At 34.5% G+C, this 20,566-nt stretch overlaps 3 protein-coding genes across 6 annotated transcripts; 2 read left to right on the plus strand and 1 right to left on the minus strand.

The window, feature by feature from the left end:
- The first annotated feature begins 1,308 nt into the window (after positions 1 to 1,308).
- LOC111418923 (protein G12-like) lies at positions 1,309 to 2,793 on the plus strand. The gene is made up of 2 exons (XM_023051632.2): positions 1,309 to 1,471; positions 1,527 to 2,793. The coding sequence occupies exon 2, from the start codon at positions 1,527 to 1,529 to the stop codon at positions 2,526 to 2,528; it is 1,002 nt and encodes a 333-aa protein (XP_022907400.2). The 5' UTR covers positions 1,309 to 1,471; the 3' UTR covers positions 2,529 to 2,793.
- A 732-nt stretch (positions 2,794 to 3,525) lies between these two features.
- Positions 3,526 to 6,736, minus strand: LOC139429309 (uncharacterized). 4 transcript variants are annotated; one of them, XR_011639979.1, is made up of 2 exons: positions 5,955 to 6,736; positions 3,526 to 5,351 (listed from the first exon to the last, which is right to left on the minus strand). XR_011639979.1 is itself a non-coding variant. In XM_071194977.1 (2 exons), exons 1-2 carry the CDS (start codon positions 6,530 to 6,532, stop codon positions 4,574 to 4,576), a joined length of 1,110 nt encoding a protein of 369 aa, XP_071051078.1. In that variant the 5' UTR covers positions 6,533 to 6,727; the 3' UTR covers positions 4,042 to 4,573. The 4 variants fall into 4 exon arrangements, 1 of the variants encoding a protein (XP_071051078.1); XR_011639978.1 differs by having other exon boundaries at positions 5,837 to 6,736; XM_071194977.1 differs by having other exon boundaries at positions 4,042 to 5,351; positions 6,201 to 6,727.
- A 529-nt stretch (positions 6,737 to 7,265) lies between these two features.
- On the plus strand, positions 7,266 to 11,504 carry LOC139429328 (general transcription factor II-I repeat domain-containing protein 2B-like). Its single transcript, XM_071195003.1, has 2 exons — positions 7,266 to 8,340; positions 11,119 to 11,504. Exons 1-2 carry the CDS (start codon positions 7,266 to 7,268, stop codon positions 11,502 to 11,504), a joined length of 1,461 nt encoding a protein of 486 aa, XP_071051104.1.
- The last annotated feature ends 9,062 nt before the right edge of the window (positions 11,505 to 20,566 follow it).

A 20,566-nucleotide genomic window follows, 5' to 3' on the forward strand; every position in this document is an offset into this window, starting at 1 on the left:
CTGCTGCTCAATACATAACTGGCTTCGAAAAATTGGTAACTGTTATGCGCCAGCTAACCTAATTGATTCTGAAGACGAAAACTACAAAGTAATTCCGGGAACTTGGCGGCAAATAAGCAGTTCTGGTCTTATAGACATTACTGCGACACATGATAGACACCCGAACAGATCAGCATTGGTAAAAAGAGATGAATATTGCAACTACTTCAACCATGAGGGAGCAGTTCCTTGGCAATGGCAAATTGTTGAGGAGTAAAAAAAGTACCACATTACATTCTCAAAATGTGTAAGGAAATGATATACTGGCTAGATTTAGTAATATATACATATATATATATATTTTTTTTTACTTATAAATTAAAATAAACACTTACCAAGTTTGATTGGGTTTCTCTTGCTTTTACGTGCGGCTTGAGAAAAGAATCAATTATTTTGAACCATCTCACTTTGGCAGTATAAACTTCATCAGAACAACACCCGGACTTCATATTCTGCCTAATCTTTTTTATTTCTTGCAAATAGGAGCTACGTAAATTTTTAAATTTCATTATTACATGGATTTCTGTAAAACCATCGATTTCCATTGCATTTGCAATACTTCTTGCTGCAGCTGCACGAGACTCTCGTTTTTTATAGTCCTCCCTGGTCGGATCCCACAAAACTGGCTCATTTTGATATAGTTCCAGAAATTTATTGGTGTCTGCGCATCGTTCATTCTTAAAATATGAGCAGCCATAATTTAACAATTTACTGTCCACCTGCTCTGCTCACGGCTGACCACACGATACAAAAATCAAACAGGTTTAATATTTTCACGATCCGAATTATTTCCGTTCGTGAAAAGTATTTACGCTTCGTATTTCACGAATCTAGTAGTTGACACGGAGCGTAGCTTACGAAAGCGTAGCTCACGTACGTGATTCACTACCCATGTCAACGCGGCTTAAGTTTAAAGAATTAGTGAAGAATGCGATTCAAGGAAATTACTCCAGAAATGCTTGGAATTTCGCTTTAATATTTTAATATCACATTTTTAAGCTGTTTAAGAAACTTTTTGTGACAAAAAAAATTTTTTTTAGTTTGTCAAGATTCTAAATTTGGGGTCCTCCCCCCAAATTAAGGAAAAAATTGAATTTGTGAAATATCCTAAAAACACTTCACGTCTACTTTCGAAACGTTATTTTTAATAGATAACAATGTGTTTAAGTATTTGTTTATTTCAGTTTTGAGGGAATTAAGAAAATATTGACAAAATCTTAAATTTGGACGGAAACACTCAAAAAATAGTGGAGTATAAGTGTTTATATGTTGACACAGACGTCATGTGGCGCAACTATTTGTTATTGAAACACTTGAAAAGTCAACTTTTTTTTTTAAATAGATGCATTTTTAGATCACCATTTAGTATATAAGAATACCAGAAAATTCTAAGATACATCAGTCACCAAGGCAGATTACTACATTCAACAAGGTAAGCCAAATACCAATTTTCTAAATCTGTCTAAATTTTAATCATCTCTTTACAGATGAAATTAATTTTGGTTCTATTCGCCGTTGTGGCCGCTATATCAGCCATACCAACGGCTAACAGAGATCTTCAATCCGATCTCGAATATATTGTTTCGACAATTCCATTATCTGAAATCAGAGCTATTGCTCGTAGATACGCCGAAACTGATGCTGAATTCCAAGACGTAGTCAGATATTTGCAGGGACCAGAATGGGCCAGTTTAGTTGACGCCGTTGCTCAGCACGAGACGTGGCAAAAATTCAAAGCGTTCATGGCGAACGCTGGAGTTGATATCGACGGAGTCATTCAATACCTTCACGACCTCATCGCTGGTGTAATCCTTCCCAAAAACACTAACCAACGTAGCGTAAGGGATTTCGTTGATGAAGTTCTTGCAATTGTTGATCTCCAAGCTATTATTGCCGCTCTCAATGATAAACTAAATAACAGTCCAGATTTCCAAGAATTCTTCGGCAAAATTAGCAGTCACGAAGCTTACTTAATGGTTGAAGATATCCGAGCAATGGATGAAGTTCAACGCATTGCAGGACGTCTCCGTGAGATGGGTATTGATGTTGATAAAGTTGTTGATCTTGTTTATGGGCTTTTGGGGTGGAACAAAATACAAATCTACATGGAAATGGAAATGTTACAAGTTATTAAATATATGCAACAAAGTAAATCCCAAAAAGCTTGTATTTGTTTGTTTGGACATTGTTGGGGTCATTGTCCAGAAGAGTCACAAGAAGATAAACGTGTACAACAAGGTGAATCCCCAAAAGCTTGTATTTGTATGTTTGGAGGATGTTGGGGTAGTTGCCCAGAAATGTCACAAGAAGATAAACGTGTACGACTAGGTGAATCCCCAAAAGCTTGTATTTGTCTGTTTGGAAGTTGTTGGGGTACTTGCCCAGAAGAGTCACAAGAAGATAAACGTGTACAACAAGGTGAATCCCCAAAAGCTTGTATTTGTATATTTGGAAGTTGTTGGGGTACTTGCCCAGAAGAGTCACAATAAGATAAACTTTTACAACAACGTAAACCCCCAAAAGCTTGTGTTTTTTGTGTGTTTGGATATTATTGGGGTAATTGCATAGAAGATTAACATATATAACAAGGTAAATCCCCAAAAGTTTGGGAGCTGTTGGGGAACTTGCCCATAAGGAATGATTTTAATAGTATTTAGTTATCGATTACTGTATCATATGATTTATACATATTCATTGTGTACCTACAATATTCAAAATAATTAAAATAAAAGCAGTAATATAACAAAATAGTAATGAATTGTTCATTTATTCTTATCTACACCTGGAATTTCGTATACAGTGCTGTGCGAAATAATAGGTGCAAGTTTATTTATGTATTTTTATAATAAAAAATTAAAATATATTATTAATCTCATAAAGAGTAGAATCACTTGGGTTTAGCCGCACGTCTCTAAAGACGCGTCAACCCGAATGATTCTAGTTCTTGGTCTAGCGCTGCATAACAATTAAAACTAGAAGTAACACTAGTCCTAGAACTAGAAAGTTTCGGGATTACACTAGCACTGTTATTATGGAGAACTAACACTATAGCTAGAACTAGAATTATTTGGGTTGACAGTAAAACCATTGCATTTTTATCGGGTGTTTGACTTTTCACTTTGTTTACATCATTATCGGACATATTAATTTGTCGAAATTGCAAGCAAAATGTAAAATTTGAACAAACTGGAATTCGAGGCCTTGGTTTCAAACATGTTGTCAAATGTAACTGTGGATCTAGACATATCAATTCAGGTCCTCTAATAAATACTGGATTTGAGATAAATCGCAGAATGGTGTTCGTCATGTTAGGCGATGGTAGACAAGAGTTAAATTTGTTCTGCAATTATATGGTATTCACAACTATGTTGCTGCGAAGACAGTTTTTGATTATTGCTGTAAAAAAGCTATCGAAGATGAGACAAAAGAAAATGAAAAAATAGAAAGACCTATTTTGAATTTCAAAGTCTTTGTTCGGTGTAACAACTCTCATAGTGCATTACTGTGGAAAAGTCATCGAGCTAGATGTGCGAAGCAGTTACTGTCATGCTTGTGCAAAATGGCAGAATAAGTCCAAGAATTCGCGAGAATATTTAGAGTGGAAAGACGACCATAACGACGAAGATTGTTCAAAATATCACGAATGTTCTACAGCAGAGGGGTCCAAACTATGGCCCGGCAGGCGATTTTATCCGGCCCGCCAAGGATTTTGAAAAATTTCGTAAAATATAAATGTAGCGTGGCGCGTCGGTATTAGATCTCGCGCAGATGAAGAGCGCATTCGGTTAGAATGAGCACGGTATCACGCTCGAAAAAGTACAGTCTGGTATTCAAGTTTTTTCGGTAGTCGGCGATGCGACTCGGAAGCTCGACAACATGAATGATTTTGTACTCTGACTGTACGTAGGCGGCGCGGAGCGGCAGACTGCACTCAACTGCAGTACGTACCTGCAAAGCTACGAGATTGTCCACGACAAACCAAAAATTCGTCGGCCGCGGAGCTTATTTACATTCTTAAGGCTAGGCGCACATAAGGACCCAGGCGACACAGGCAACGCAGCGCAGTACAGGGTAGAAATCTGTGTACAGTACATTTTGACGTGAAATCGCATATTACAACGCAATACAGGGTAGAACAGTAACTTGCGAGACAGAAACGTGTGGCGCAGTAAACGATACACAGATTTTAGCGACACGTGAGGGATTTGTAATGTTTATGATCTTAATATTTAAGGTTATGTAAGTAGTGATCAATAGTGAAAATGAGTATCAGCGAAAAATTAATAGAAATGGTACGGAACTATGATGTATTATATAATACAAATAACCCTGACTATATGAAAATTAAACTTAAAGATGAAATTTGGGTAAATATTGCAAGAGAATTAAAACTAAACAATGGTAAGTATGAAAATAGTTTATTTAAAGTAACTTTATATGTTCTTTTTGTAAATGTGTTTAATATTTTCCTCGTAATATGCTATCTCTTTGCCACTGTACAGCACCTGTAGTATTGAAATAGTGTGTATAATTTTCACGTACTAAGGAGTTCTTCATCAGCAATATCCTCCACATTTGTAGCAGTACTAGTCATTCTAAGGTAATTGTGTAAAACGCATGCTGCCTTAACAACATTATCAACACTAGCAAGTTTGATTTCAAATGGTTTTCTAAAAACATGAAATCGCCCAGCTAGTATCCCAAATGCACATTCTACTGTTTGTCGTGCGCGCGATAATCTATAATTGAATACCTTATTTTCATAATTCGCTGTAACTTTTCTTTTGGGGTAAGGTCTCATTAAATTTTCTAGTAATGGAAAAGCCTCGTCCCCCACAAAAACATAAGGCAATTCTTTTTCACCACCGCTAATCATATCTGGTTCCGGAAGCTTAAGAGTTTTGTTTTGTATTTTCTTGTATAGTATGCTGCTAGAAAATATATTCCCATCACTAAATCGTCCCATTGACCCGATATCTACCGTAATAAATTTATAGTTTGCGTCTACAGTTGCCATTAGTACTATAGAACAAGTATGTTTATAATTAAAATAAGAAGATCCACTTTTGGCCGGTTTCTTGACCACTATGTGTTTGCCATCGATCGATCCCACACAATGTGGAAATTGCCATCTTTGCTCAAACTCCTTTGCAATTTGTTTCCACAGTTCTTCTGTGGGGTCCGGTAAGAAAGTTTGTTGCAGGCATTCCCATATAGCCGCTGATACTTCATTCACAATCTTAGATACTGTGCGATCTCCTAATCTATAGCTATATCCAATACTTTTATAACTATTCCCTGACGCCAAATATCTGAAATATAAAAGTATTCAATAGCGTACCTTTATTTAACAGGTGAAGAAGCGAAATATGCTTGGACAAAATTACGTAATTGTCACCGTGACGCCTTAAGAAGGCAGAAGAACGGACAACCGAAAAGCGGTGCTGGAGGAGGTAAAAGTGTCAAACTATGGAAATATCAAAAACAGATGGAATTTTTGTTAGCGCACATGCAAAATAGATCACGAGAAACCAATGTAACAGAAGATAAATTTGATAATGAACAGACTGAAGAAGAAGAAGTTGAAATTGAAAACACAGAAGAAAAAGGAGAGAATGACGAGGACCAAGCAGAAGTGCACAGAACGCTCACAACTGCACCTAAACCTAAACAAAAAAAAGGCTGTGATGTTGCTGATTTAATTAAAACTTCTTTAGCACGTCAAGAGCATCGAAGTATGGAAAGAGATATGCATAGAAAGCGAAGAGTTGAAATCGAAAAAAATGACGAACTGTACCATTTTTTTATGAGTATGTACGAAACAACCAAGCGATTCCCAATTCATTTACAACATCTTGTAAAAAGCAAAATATTTGGTATTGTATCTGCCTCTGAAGCAGAAAATTTAAATTTACCATTTAGTCCTTGTGCGTTATCCCAACCTCAACCCGTCGAATCCTTACCCTCTACAGTACCCACACCACAAACTTCATCTTCAACTCAATTTTCCTTTGAATCCTTTGACTATCCTTCAACTGAAATTACACCTAGATCAACACTTCGACAAGAAACCTCCGATTTACATGATAATGTCTCAGAACAAGTTTTTTGTTTATTATAGAGATATCGCTAATAAAATATTTTCACCAATAAAAAGTTACCTTAGAAATACCGCTAGTTTTTCTTTTGTTGTTATTTCTTTATGTGCACGGCTGCCTTCATGGTAGATTTTGTTTTGAATAGTATTGTGTATTTCTTCAAATTGCATACGATTCATTCGGAAATAATTTGTAAACTGGTCATCTGAAAACTCTGAAGTCAAACGAAATTCTCCATGAGTTTCACGCTTTCGTAAATAACTGCTTTTCCATATCCTTTTTTTTCTCTTGAGTTTTGTAGCTGCATATAATAACGTACAATTTATTAACGCATCTAAATCCGAATCGGAGCTTAAATCGGTGTCTTCCATTGCACAGATAGTAAAATACTGCATTATAATATGCGCTCTCTACTGCGTAACTACGCGCACGTTCAGTTTTTCTGCACTGTTCCTGCCCTGCGTCTGTGTGCTTATGTGCGCCTAGCCTAACAGTTGATATATTGTAAATTGATATGTTTAGATTTATATTTAATATATTATAATTTAATTATTATGTTAATATTATTTTTTAAAGTTGAACATGGAAACAAAAAGAAGAAAAGTAGATGACGAGTGCCGCGTTTTTAAAGAAGAATGGGGATTCAAATATTTCTTTGTGCAATTGCAGTCAAAGAATGGCAAAGCTATATGTGTAATTTGCAATGACACTGTTGCTGTAATGAAGGAATACAATTTACGTCCACATTATGAAACAAAACATGCTTCAGCTTACTCACAATTTAAGGACAAGCAGCGTACTGAAAAATTTGAAACATTGAGTCGTAGTTTGTCTTCTCAGCAAAATTTATTTAGGAAGGCAAACTCGGAAAATGAATCATTGACTTTAGTTAGCATGAAAGTTGCTTATTTGTTGGCGAAAAAAGGGAAACCCTTTATGGATGGAAACATAGTTAAAGAGTGTATGATGGAAGCTGTTGGGGTATTATGCCGGTGAAAAAAGGTGAAACTTTTCAAAACTATAAGTCTTTCCCGCAATACTGTTGCTCGTCGAATTGAAGATATTGGCAATAATATACTCCACCAGATTTCTGGGAAAGCACAGCGTTTCACTCACTATTCTATCGTGATGGATGAATCGACCGACGTTAGTGACACCTCACAACTTTTAGTATTTGTTCGTGGAGTTGACGACGATCTTAATGTCACCCAAGAATTAGCATCGGTTAACAGCATGCATGGCACTACAACTGGAGCAGATATTTTTAAGGAACTACAACAGACGTTGACCAAATATAACTTGGACTGGAATCGACTCCAAGGTGTGACAATTGACGGAGGAAGAAACATGTCTGGTACGAATATTGGGGTGGTTGGGCTAATAAGAAAAGCTTGTGAAAGCGCAGGAGCAACAGTACCGATTTTTCTGCACTGTATCATCCACCAACAAGCCTTATGTGTAAAACATGTCGACATGAGCTGCGTTTTGAAACCAGTTGTTTCTGTCGTAAACTTTATTCGATCACGTGCACTCAATCATCGCCAATTTCGATCTTTCCTCGAAGAAATTGAATCTGAGACTGTTGACTTGTCGTATTATACAGCAGTTCGATGGCTTAGCTGTGGAAAAGTGTTATTGCAGTTCTTCAAGCTCAGAAAGGAAATTAAAATTTTTCTTGCGGAAAAGAATCACCCTGAAACGCTTTTATCGGATGCAGAGTGGCTCTGGAAGTTGGCAATTTTTGCAGATGTCGTGACACACGTAAATAACTTGAATTTAAAGCTCCAATGTAAAAACAACTTAATTTGTGATTTATTTGAGCAAATCAACGCATTCAGAGCTAAGCTGATATTGCTCAAAAGTCATATGAATGAATGTAATTTTTCCCATTTCACGTGCTGTGAAAAATTTAGTACAGAAACTGACGAAAGATTTCCCACCATATTTGCAGTAAAAGTAATCGCGGATTTAAAACTAGAATTTCAAAAGCGTTTTTCTGATTTTGACATAAATTCAAGGGAAATTCGGCTGTTTCAAAATCCATATGACTGCAACGTTGGCGACGTTTCAAGTCAGTTTCAAATGGAAATAATTGATCTTCAAGCTAGTGATCAAATCAAGAACAAATACAAGGAAGGAAACTTGATCGATTTTTACAAATTTTTGGACGCAAAAGAGTTTCCAAATTTAAAGCAATTGGCTGGTAAATTTATTTCTATGTATGGTACTACCTATATGTGCGAACAAACTTTTTCCAGGATGAAGTATCTGAAATCTAAATATAGGGCAAATTTATCGGATGATCATTTGCAATCATTGCTTATAATTGGTATTTCCGATTTGAATCCCAACTTTGAAGAAACTCTCCAGGAAAAAACCCAGTTCCACCATTCCCACTAAAAATTGCATGAAATAATTTTATAATAATATAATTTAGACATGTTTGTTTAGTATTGTTATATCTGTAATTTACTATAAAAAATAAAATTCAATGCTGCTTTACTCGTAATAAGGTTTTTTAATTCACATATTTGCAATGCTTGCCCTCCGCTAATGAATTTAAATACCAAACTGGCCCTCGCAGCAAAAAGTTTGGACGCCTCTGTTCTACAGGAAGCATGGAAGTAGAGTCTGTAAAAAAGATGTTTTTGAGGTCAGAAGACATGCATGGCATAAAACACGGAAATTATATTGGTGACGGTGATTCTAAGACATTTGCAGCAATTCTAAATTTGAATCCTTATTAGGTCACGTCCAAAAGAGAATGAGAAGACGACTCAGAAATATTCGAAAATCTAAAAAGCTAGGTGGAAAAGACAAACTTACAGAGGCATTAGTGAAAAATGCTCAGTACTTACTATGGAATAGCGATTCGAAAACATATAGATAGTGTGGAATACATGAAAAAAGCAATTACGCCGATGAATCTCCATCGATAAAAATCTGCGACACGAGTGTTGCCCACAGGGAGAATACAGCTGGTGCGTGTGGCAGAAACGAACAGCTCTTGGAATGGAGCTTGCACCGCACTCTATACTCCATGGCATCCCGACGTACAATAGGAAATTCTTCATATATACAGGATGATTTATTAGGTCACCATCAAACTTTGACATATTAACATTTTTTTTGGTAATTGGATTAGCTATCATATATCTAATAAATCTATCACCCTGTATAGATTTATCAAGGGATGAATTACTGGAAAGATGTTTAGGTGGCCACACGCAAAACGCAAATGATAGCTTCAATTCCACAATTTGGCGATTAGTTCATAAACATTTGCACTCCGGACTAAGTCATTAAATTGGCATCGTATTTAGCCACGGGTTTATTCAATAAAGGAAATTCATCCCTTCTGATGATCATGAACGAAGCAGGAATTGTAGTAGGCACGCAAAGCTTCATTTACGCCGAACAAGCACGGCAAGCTCAAAAAGCACTGCGGTAAGCGCCAAATGAAATCTATGAGGAAGAAGGACTAACGAGTACAAAATAAATAAGTAGATTTTAACAAAACTCTCAGTGAAATAATATTTTTTTTAACTTGTAGTTAATACGAAATAAATTAATTAACCAGTTTTAATAATTGAATTATACGTAAGGCCGCGTTTATATTGGCGAGCGATGAGCGGTAAGCGATGAGCGTTGTATTTAAAAATTCAAGTACCTGCAAATGCAACAGTGCTGTGTATATTAAACCAATGCGATGAGCGGTAACGCTAAGCGGTGGATGTGCGTTACATTTGCATTCAAGACGACTTGAATTATGAGCGATAGATACAAGCGGTCGCAGCACGTATTGAGGTTATGTGACTATTTGTTTTGAAGTTTTTCGCAAAAATGTGTTCAAAAGCAAAATTTTCGAATAGTTGTCGTGAAATATTAATTTCGGAAGTGCAAACAAAACCGGTACTATGGAATGATCAACACCCAGATTACAAAAAAACGGAGATAACAAGAAAGTTATGGGGAGATGTGGGCACATGTACTGGATTATCAGGTTAGTCAAAAAACACTTAAATGTACAAGTATACACGTATATTTTTTTGTCGTTCAAAAATCTATAAAGTAATTTGCAAAAGATTCTCGCATCTGTTTCGCTCGTGCTGAACTTCTACGAGCTCCTCCGTGTCCTTCTTTAGGAGGTGGCAACCATTCTGTTTCACGCTGATTTTCTGGAAAATAATGTACCACCTCGTGATAGTAATGTAAGTCACTATTGCCATCTCGATGTTTCACAATATTATGTAAATTACACGTACATTTTACTATATTTGCCCCTTTTTCTTTGCTAACTTCGATATCCTTGCCCAAGATACGTCATTTAGCACGTAGTATGCCAAAAGCACATTCAATGCATTTTCTAGCTATTGACAAGCGATTATTGAAGTTTTCTTTGACGGGATCGAGATTTCTGGAAGGATATGGTCTCATCAAATAAGTCTTCAACGGATTCAACCAATTAAAACATGAGGTACTTTAATGTTTGTACCAAATAGTTCTCTGTCTGGCGGCATATTAAATACCTTATTTTCAAGTAGATTAAAGAGTTGCGAAGATGAAAATATTCCGCCATCACTTTGCTTTCCTCTGACGCCAACCTCGATTGTGATAAATTTTTTGTCAGCATCAGCTACTGCTTGTAAGACCACAGAGAAATACTTCAGACAATTAAAATAGCGAGAACCACTTCCTGGTGGGCATTTTATTTGGCAGTGCTTGCCGTCAATTGACCCTACGCAATTTGGAAACTTCCAACGTCTGTAGTATCCTTCTGCTACAGTTTGTAATTGCTCTTGACTAGGAACTGGCATGAATTCGTCAACAAATTCATTCCATATTATTGCACATGTTTCATGAACAATTTTGCTAACGGTAAAAACTCCCATTTTCAGAGTTGTTGCTAAATTTCGGAATGAGTCCTGTAGACAAGAACCTGAAATATCATAACAACTAATTAAATACAAATTCTTTCCAGGACAAGCTGCGAAGGGGAAGTGGAAAAATTTAAAAGATAAGTTTCGGGTTGAACTGCATAAAATTCCGAAAAAACGCTCCGGCTCAGAAAATGACAATTATAAGTCAAAATGGCCATTTTTTGATATGATGCTATTTGTAAAAGATAGCATGCTTCCAAGTACAACAACTGGCAACCTCTTGAAGGCACCCGAGAACACGAGAAGAAGATTACAAGAAAATTACACAAATCTTCAACTTTACGGAAATGAAAACTTCGATCAAGTACGATCCCAGCCTAGATTACATACAAACTCTGGCGAAAATGAAACAGTGGGAAAAGGTAGTCAATATCAACCAATTAGTCAATGTGACGAAAATTATAGCATGTTTCGGCTTGACCCGTGAAAATATAACAATAGAAGATTCTGGGTCTGCAGAATTACTCTATACATCTAATTTTATGCAATAAATATTAGTGTACTTGTCACTATTTTTGTGTACCTACCTTAATGTTAAATAAAGCCTTTCTACTGGAGATATGGGTCTCTTATAATTAGTTACTTTCTTCCGAAGCCTGTCCTTAATTCGTATCAAAATATAATCGAAAGTGTCAATAGACATGCGTAAAAATTCGAAAAATTTAAACGGATCTCTTCGTAGATCATAGTACAGTTGGTGAAATTCACCGTTTCTCAAACGAGTTCTGTTTAGGTAATGCACTCCAATTCTTTTCTTCCGCTTCCTTAATATAATCTTTCTAAATATAATGGGATTTTCTAATAACCACAGCAAACGCACTGACTTCGGTAGCATGTTTACCACGGTACTGATACTAAATAAGCTGTGCTACGACTCTGCTTAATATACACACTTCATCGTTATAACGCTCAACGTTCATCGCTCATCGCTAATCGCTCGCCAATATAAACGCGGCCTAAGGATGTGTTTACGTTGGAGCTGCGATAAACGATAATAGCGACGATACTAGCAAAACAACGAAATTGCTGTCATAGCTTTATATGCAGGAGTTTATATTGGAACGAGAGCGGCGATAAACGATAAGAGCAGCAATGAGAGCACCGATAAGTGCTGCGCTAAATGAATTGAAAATGATTTGTCAGAACAAATCTGTTGTGGTGATTTTTATCTTTTTGGTCCCACAAGGGGAATCTAACAAAAATGACAACGCGTCGCTCCAATATAAACACCTGTATATAAAACTATGACAACAATTACGTTGCTTTGCTAGTATCGTTTATCGCAGCTCCAACGTAAACGCACCCTAATGAAATTGTGATAACATAACCAAACAAAATACATAATATAATATAAATTCAATAAAAAGCAATACTTTTTCTGGTCTTTTTCAATTTATTGTCTAACCGGTTTCGACTTACGCTGTCATCAGAGACACTATAATGAGAATTACAATTAATATGATATAAATAAACTTAAAATGAAATACAGGTATACTTACTTACAAATATAGATTAGATTTTAGCAACTTATTTTCCATTTAGTTGTTCAGTTAAAATTTACACGTTAAAATACAGGTGGTCCGCTGAGGTATCCGAGAAACTTCGTATAAGAATTCTATGATCAATTTTAAGCATAAATGATTCTAATCACTTTTCTTGAATTCCAAACGGTTGTTGAGATATCGAGATTTGAAGTTACCAGATCGTATGGATAGATACTAAACAATAAATAACATGTTGCTAGGTAATTGAATAATTAGCCATTTAATTGATATTAGAATAAAATTGTTGACATTCAGGTCATTAATTGTCATCATTGTTATCAATTGTAACTTATCCACATGAAGAGTATGCGGACATGGTTTTCGTGTATGGATATTGCAACGGTAGTACCACCGCCTCAGTTAGGGAATATCAACGACGATAACCAAACCGCCGTCTTCCAGACAAGCAAACCTTCGGTAGAGTCTTCACAACTCTTCGATTAAGAGGTGCGTTCCCTAAATCGACTTGTAAAAGAGATATTAGGCGAAGAAACAATGCTGCAGAAGTGCTTGAGGCTGTTGAAAATGATGATAGTACTAGTACGAGAAGAATTTCTGTACTTACTGGACAAGCTAGGACGGCTGTGCATGACACTTTTCGGGAAAACGGACTGCATCCCTATCATTACCAACCAGTACAACAACTTCTTCCCGAGGATCTTCCCCAAAGAGTTCGCCTTTGTGAATGGTGGAGAAATCATCTGGATACTCTTTCAAGAACTCTTTTTTGTGACGAAGCTACATTTACTAGAGATGGAATCAACAATTTTCATAACGAACATGTGTGAAGATTCGTAAACGTTTGGGCTGGAACAATTAATAATGTTGTTATTGGACTGCATTTTTTCGACGGAAATTTGAACAGCGAAATGTACCAGGCTTTTTTGGAGAACGATCTACCTCTATTACTTGAAGACATTCCTATTCAAATTAGAAGAACAATGTTCTTTTTACATGATGGTGCTCCCGCCCATTATGCAAGAATTGTCACGAATTTCCTCAGTGAACAGTATCCAAATCGATGGATAGGTCGTGGTGGTCCCATTGCTTGGCCACCGCGATCTCCGGATCTCACCCCACTAGATTTTTTCATGTGGGGACATGTAAAGACACTTACATATTCAACGGAAAAGCCTAATAATAGAGACCAACTTATACAAAACATTCATGCAGCGTTTCGAGAGGTAAAAAACAATATGGAGAACTACAACTGGAAACGAGAGCTCGGACAAAGGATTGAATTATGCATTGCACAAGGCGGTGGTCACATTGAGCAGCTTTAATAATTGCAGTGTCATTAAGCTTTTATTAAAATAAACCGCAATTTTTCCATAGCCAACCTAGCAATGCGTTGTACTGTTTAGCATCCTATTCACGATCTGTTAACTTCAAACCTCGATATCTCAACAACCGTTTGGAATTCGGGAAAAGTGAATAGAATCATTTGTGCTTAAAATTAATTATAGAATTCATATACAAAGTTTCTCGAATGCCTCAACGGACACCTGTATAAAACAATACTATACTACTTTAACGTGTAAATTTTAACTTTTAACGTGAGTTTTAATGTGTTTATATTTATAATTTTAAATTATATACGTTTGTGAAGCCGTTTTTATGAACAACTAAATGGAAAATAACTTGCTAAAATCTAATCTATATTTCTAAGTAAGTATCTGTATTTCATTTTAAGTTTATTTATATCATATTAATTGTAATTCTCATTATAGTGTCATAATAAATTGAAAAAGACCAGAAAAAGTATTGCTTTTTATTGGATTTATTTTATATAAAAAATAACTGGTCAACATAGATGAAACTCCCTCATCTAATTAAAATACATAATAACATAAATTAGGTACTCGTATTTAAGGTAAGTTGAAAATTAAAATAAAAACGAGTAATAATGAAATTCAAAATTATAACTTAGCTAATCTTGTAGATTACTGAAGTTCTCGGATATGGAAGCTTTGACTCTTCAAAAGGACTCGGTAACAATAATTCTTGATTGGATTCGAATAATTCTTCGGAATTTTAAATGATCGCGGACAAAATTAGCGTGCACTCTTCGTCACGTTCGAAATCACACTAAAATCAACTAAAATGTACCAATTTCGTTTGTTTAATGCTAGAACGTTTTAAATAACGTCTTCTGATTGGTTAAATTCTTCAACTTGAAATTCGTAATTTAAATTTCTCCGGTATAGCCAACTTTGAAATGTCAAATGTCACCAATTAAATTTTATCAAAAATTATTAAATTTCTATTTTAACAATATTTATGTATGAAATGTTGTAGTTTTGTTGATTTAACTTTGTTTGTGCTGATTTCGGAACATTTTCTTTTAGATTTCAACGTCCAGCTTCAAAAATACATTCAAATATTTAATCTACGGATTTTCGTCCAATTCTTCATCAAAACTCCCATATGATGGATGGTTTTCGTTCTTGACATGCTAAGATTATCGTTTTCAATAGATTCAACCGAACAAACATGAATTACAATAAAAAATTAATGAAAAATGAAATTTGAGGTTATGTTACTGTCAAAATTCTACGAAATTACTTCGTATTGACATTACATGGATTAAATACAATAAAAAAACATAAACGGCCAACAATACTTAATGAGTTCTATCATATTTACAACATTTTATTAGTACAAAAACAAATTTTCATAACTTCACCTACGATTATGCAATATTTAAAAGAAAAATAATGAATGACTTGGTTTTGGTTATATTATTACAATTACTTGTACATTATGGCTTCTAGAAATAAGACGATTCTTTATAAATTATGAGAGTGTAAAGATTACCTTTTAACAAATCTCTTGTTGAAACCCTTTCTACTTCATCTTGCGAAATTAATGTCCCAATTTCCTTCCAGCACTTAGGTTGTCGTCCCAAGCGTTTTAAGAGGCTACTTTACCATACAGTTCGGCAAATTACAAAAAACATATATTATTTATAAAAATAATTGGATGAAATTTTGTACATAGCTTCTTCCAACAATTATACATAACGCAAGGTGAAAATTTTTGAAATTTTCCAAAAAAAGGCTTTTTCTTCAATATTAAAGTATTTGGTCATTCTTTTTTAGCTTGCATGATAGTATACATGAAAATAGTAATATTTTTCAAATGAAATTTTTCTGAATTTTTAGTAATAAAGGAATAGTTTGTAATTTGCTAAAATTGCAAAAAGGTTGCGTAAAAATGAATATTTTCCGTCATGATTCCCACGAAGTATTAGAGAAAATAATCATTTGTAAAAGTGCGTTTTGAACTTTATTTTTAGTTATTTGCTAGTTATTATTGTGTAATTTAACTAAATTTTTGGGTTTATAGTTTACTGTTTATAGTTTATTGTTATTTTCTCGTTTACTTTAGTGTTACTTTAGTTTATGTAAAGTTTTATAAACAATGGGTAAGTACACCCAGAAAGTGAAAGATGGTTGTCGCAAAAACCTATCACTTAGTACTCGAAGACGTTCTCGAAAAAGGAGTAATAGACCGTAATAATTTACGATATATATTTTTATAAAATCTAAAATCCCATTTTTATAGTGCGAGCCGGACGACAGAAAATTCAATTGAAAAATGTGTTCCATCTGAAAGGTAATTTAATTTTTATTAATTTAATTTAAAAAGAATAAATCAACAGTAAAAATTGTTTTGAAAATGTTTATATTAGTTATACCAACACAGACGAGAACAATACATTATTTGAAACGATACCATGCGGTGATGAGACACATAATATAAATGATGCAAAATTATACGGTCGTCGAATATTTGACATAAAAAGTTTATTAGACCAAATACTAACAGTCGGGAATAATCATGAACCTTTTAACTGCAACATAACTAACATGAAATTTATAAAGGAGTCAAGGGAAGGGCTTTGGAGCTCATTTCTTTTACAATGTACTATGTGCGGGATAAAAAAGGAGCTTTACACAGAAGAAAGCAAAGAGTCTATTGACATAAACTCTGCTGCTGTTTTTGGAAGTATATCTGTCGGTACCGGATATACACAGACAGAACAATTATTGTTATGTATGGATATACCATTTATGTCAACAAAAACATTCCAAAAACATCAAGAAACGGTAAGTGATAAAATCAGGGATGAAGCATGGCAGTCTATGAAGTACGCAGGTGAAGAAGAATGTAATTTAGCCAAAGCTTCAGGAGAAGTAAACAAAGACGGAATTCCAATGATAACCGTAATTGCGGATGGTGCCTGGAGTAAACGCTCATACAATGTCAATTACGACGCATCGTCCGAAGTTGTACTGCAAATAGTTGTGTGTACAAGGTGATTCAAGCCACCCGTATATTAAATTTTTTTTAAAAGGATCTAATTAAATAGTTTAAACAAAAAATTATCGAGAAATAAAAATACGTTTATTATAATTTTTTAAGAACCATTTCATTATTAAACTGGTGACAGCTGTGTAGCCAAGTTTTCAAATAAACTAGTCTGTACAAGTAGTCTAAATCACCCTATACATATTATATTCCACAAGAATACTGTCATAATTAGTATGTTTTCAGGGTTGTATCATAGGCCAAAAAACAGGAAAAGTATTATATATGTGTTAAAAATAAATATTGCTGTATCTGTGCCCAAGCTAAAGAACAAAGTCAAGACGCTAAACCGCATAAGTGTTTTAAAAATTATTCTGGTACATCAACATCCATGGAAGCAGACATTATTGCCGAAGGATTTAAAAGTAGTTTGACTATGCATAATTTAATTTATAATAAATTAGTAGGTGATGGCGACAGTAGCATATATAAAAAATTATTAATATCGAAACCATACGGTAACTTGTTAGTGCAAAAGGTTGAATGCCGAAATCATCTGCTACGAAACTTCTCAACAAAGCTGCGGGATATAGCATGTAAGCAACAGCCTTTTTGTAATAATGTTTGAAAATTAGTAGTATTAAAATTTTGATTGAAGATAGTGGAAACATCAATACAATTAATTTCATAATTATTATTGTGTAAATCTGTATAATATAACTTCTTCCCAATCATACAACGTGAAAATTGATAACTTTGTTCACCATAAATTTAATAATACTTATATTTATAATAATAATTTAATAATTTTTCAAATTTCTTCTGCACCGATTAATTTTGGTATGACATGATAATCTATGGTTAATAAATCGGGGAAAAAAATAGATTGAATTGACACAATGAGAACCTTTAACATATTGACAAAAATTAAGTGTGTCAATTCAATTGAATTATATTATTGTTTTTCAATTGTTCATGTCTGTTAACTAACTGCCAATGTGCTACTTAAACAAATAATACATACTAACAGAGTTATGAATTTTTTCTTAACTTTGTATAAACACTAATATAAATGATTTTTTAGTACGGAAGCGAAGCAATTCAAAAAATATTCAAGTGTCACCTTTCCTGCGAAATCAACTTCGAGAGAAATCGCTTCGAATGCGAATTTGCATAACCAAAGCAGTACGCCATAGAATAAACGAAAACATAACGTTTGAAGAAAAAATGAAACTTTTAAGTGAAGACATTTCAAATTGCCCTTCGCATGTATTTGGAGAACATTCAAAATGTAGGGAAATTGGGTATTTTGAATGTAAGAACACGGAGGAAGAAAGAAATTTAGTACCGGATATGAAGAATTGCGGTTTATACGACGATATAATGATTTGCTTAAACCGATTAATATAAAATGTTAGCAGTTTGTTATTGAATATGAACACTAATCGAGCAGAACATTATAATAGCATCGTATGCAAATTCATTGGAGGGAAACGGATAAATTTTTCTAGAAGAGGGTCTTATCAAACGAGATGTGAAGCTTCTGCACTATCGTTCAATTCGCAAGAATCGTATTACGATACAATGTACCGATCGCTTTCACATAGAGAAGAAAGCTCGATTCTGATTCAAAAACATCGATCAAGAATTCTTCGACAACGACAATTACAGCAAAATCGAAAACGTCGTCATCGAACGAAAAAAGTAGCGAGAGCCGATCAGGATTATGGTGCTGTAGATAGTGATAGCAATTTGGTTACAAGTGACATTTCAAACGAAGACTACAAAAGAAAGAAAGAAGAATTTATTGCAAACTTACAGGATGGATGTATCAATAGAAATAAAATCGAAATTCTTAGCAGAGGCCAAAGTACCAATCACAACTGGATCCAGGAAAGGTCTTTGCGCCTAACTGCATCGAGGTGTGGTGAAGTGTGTAAGATGAGAAATGGTACATCTTGCATAAATAAAGTAAAATCCATCTTGTATTCGAAATTTGCTGGAAACAATACCACTAAATATGGCCAAGACCATGAATGGCTTGCAGTAAAAGAATTCGAAAAGAAATATAACTTGTCAGTAAACTCTTGCGGGCTATTCATCCACAAGGAGTATGGATTCTGAGCTGCAAGTCCAGATGGAGTAGTTGAAAACGAAGACGCCATTGTAGAGGTGAAGTGTCCAGCAAATTCAAAAAATTTACATCCATTCGAAGCAATAAACCAAAATAAATTACATTTGCTTTCATAAATGATAGCGGAAATTTTCAGTTGCATCGAAAGCATAATTATTATTATCAAGTACAGGGTCAACTTGAAATAGCAGACCGCGAAAAATGTTATTTTGTATGTTGGACATCCAAAGGCTTCGAAGTAGAACTGGTAAAAATTACGTAGAAAAGACAAGTTTGGGAACTCCTCGAATTTCGTTTTTTATTGATTAATAATAAATAAATTGTTTATTATAATTTTTTTTACGTTTCAGATATACAGGGATCGTACTTTTTGGAAAACTATGTTTCAAATATTAAATATATTTTTTTTCAATTTCAATAGACCCATTTTCCGGAAAAACTAAAACTGATAAATAATTAATTTTTCATGCAAAAATATTTGGGCTAATAAAAAATAAAAATCGATATGTATGGCTCATGACGATATCTCGAACCATCTTCAAATTAGACCATGTAAGGGCTTACTTATGACGCGAACTGTATATTATCCAATAGAAAGATAATTAAAATTTCCTGAAGATTTTCCCATTTTCAGGGTTGTTTTATTTATTATTGTTTATTAACAGGTACAATGAGATCACACCACCTCATCTGTATATACAAAAGGAAGCAGCTTTAAGCGCCTTATCACTAAAAACATCTTCTTCACTCAAGATCATGCAGGTAACCCTACAGGACATTTCGAAATCCTCAGGACCCATGTGTAAACCACATGATTGAAATTAAAACGTTTCATATATCGACAGAACATAATTTCGACTAGCCATATAGTCATGTTTAGAAGCGGGGATGATTGGATGAAGGGTGAGCCTCAACTGAAAAGAGGAGCCTGGTACATGAGAGACCCCAAAGATAGCCTTATGCTGGAAAACACTTCCAGGACACAGACAAGCGAAAAGTATGATAACTCCGTCGCAAAAGAAGTTTCATGCCTTAGCAAAAAGAACCTAAGGTCGCTCTCTGGTTTCCTGATCGGCCATACGCCCCTAAAATACCACAACAGAGAAACCGAGACAAGTATATAAGATTGTTTACGTACAATTAAGTTATTAAATTTTGTATTTCAACTTTGTAGCTACCTCTGTTTTCAACTAAAATTACCTACACGGTTGTTCTGAATCACCTGCATATCAAACGAGCGCATAATAATAAAAAAAAAGATGTAATTGATAAATTTTGTACCAAACTTTTCACATTCCATCTATTGCGAATATGTCCCCTTCAATATAAAATGTATTTATAAATGTTATTTTATAAACAAATAAATAATATATTATTTCACTCCCCAAAATTGTTTATTGTATTTACGATTGATTTTTGCCTTACACTGAATTACAAATCCCCAATCTTAGATGTCCTCGTCTTTCTATAATTTCTCTGTTAAAAAAATTAATATTG

The sequence above is a fragment of the Onthophagus taurus genome, chromosome 3 (genome assembly GCF_036711975.1).
Source record: "Onthophagus taurus isolate NC chromosome 3, IU_Otau_3.0, whole genome shotgun sequence".
NCBI classification, from domain to species: domain Eukaryota; kingdom Metazoa; phylum Arthropoda; class Insecta; order Coleoptera; family Scarabaeidae; genus Onthophagus; species Onthophagus taurus.

Excerpts from the sequence above, each read along its gene's own strand:
- LOC111418923 (XM_023051632.2), top strand. The coding sequence starts at position 1,527 with ATGAAATTAATTTTGGTTCTATTCGCCGTTGTGGCCGCTATATCAGCC.
- LOC139429309 (XM_071194977.1), bottom strand. The coding sequence starts at position 6,532 with ATGCAGTATTTTACTATCTGTGCAATGGAAGACACCGATTTAAGCTCC. Across the intron at positions 5,352-6,200 it reads AAACTAGCGGTATTTCTAAG|ATATTTGGCGTCAGGGAATA; the intron begins GTAACTTTTTAT and ends TTTATATTTCAG.
- LOC139429328 (XM_071195003.1), top strand. The coding sequence starts at position 7,266 with ATGGATGAATCGACCGACGTTAGTGACACCTCACAACTTTTAGTATTT. Across the intron at positions 8,341-11,118 it reads AAATTTAAAGCAATTGGCTG|GACAAGCTGCGAAGGGGAAG; the intron begins GTAAATTTATTT and ends AATTCTTTCCAG.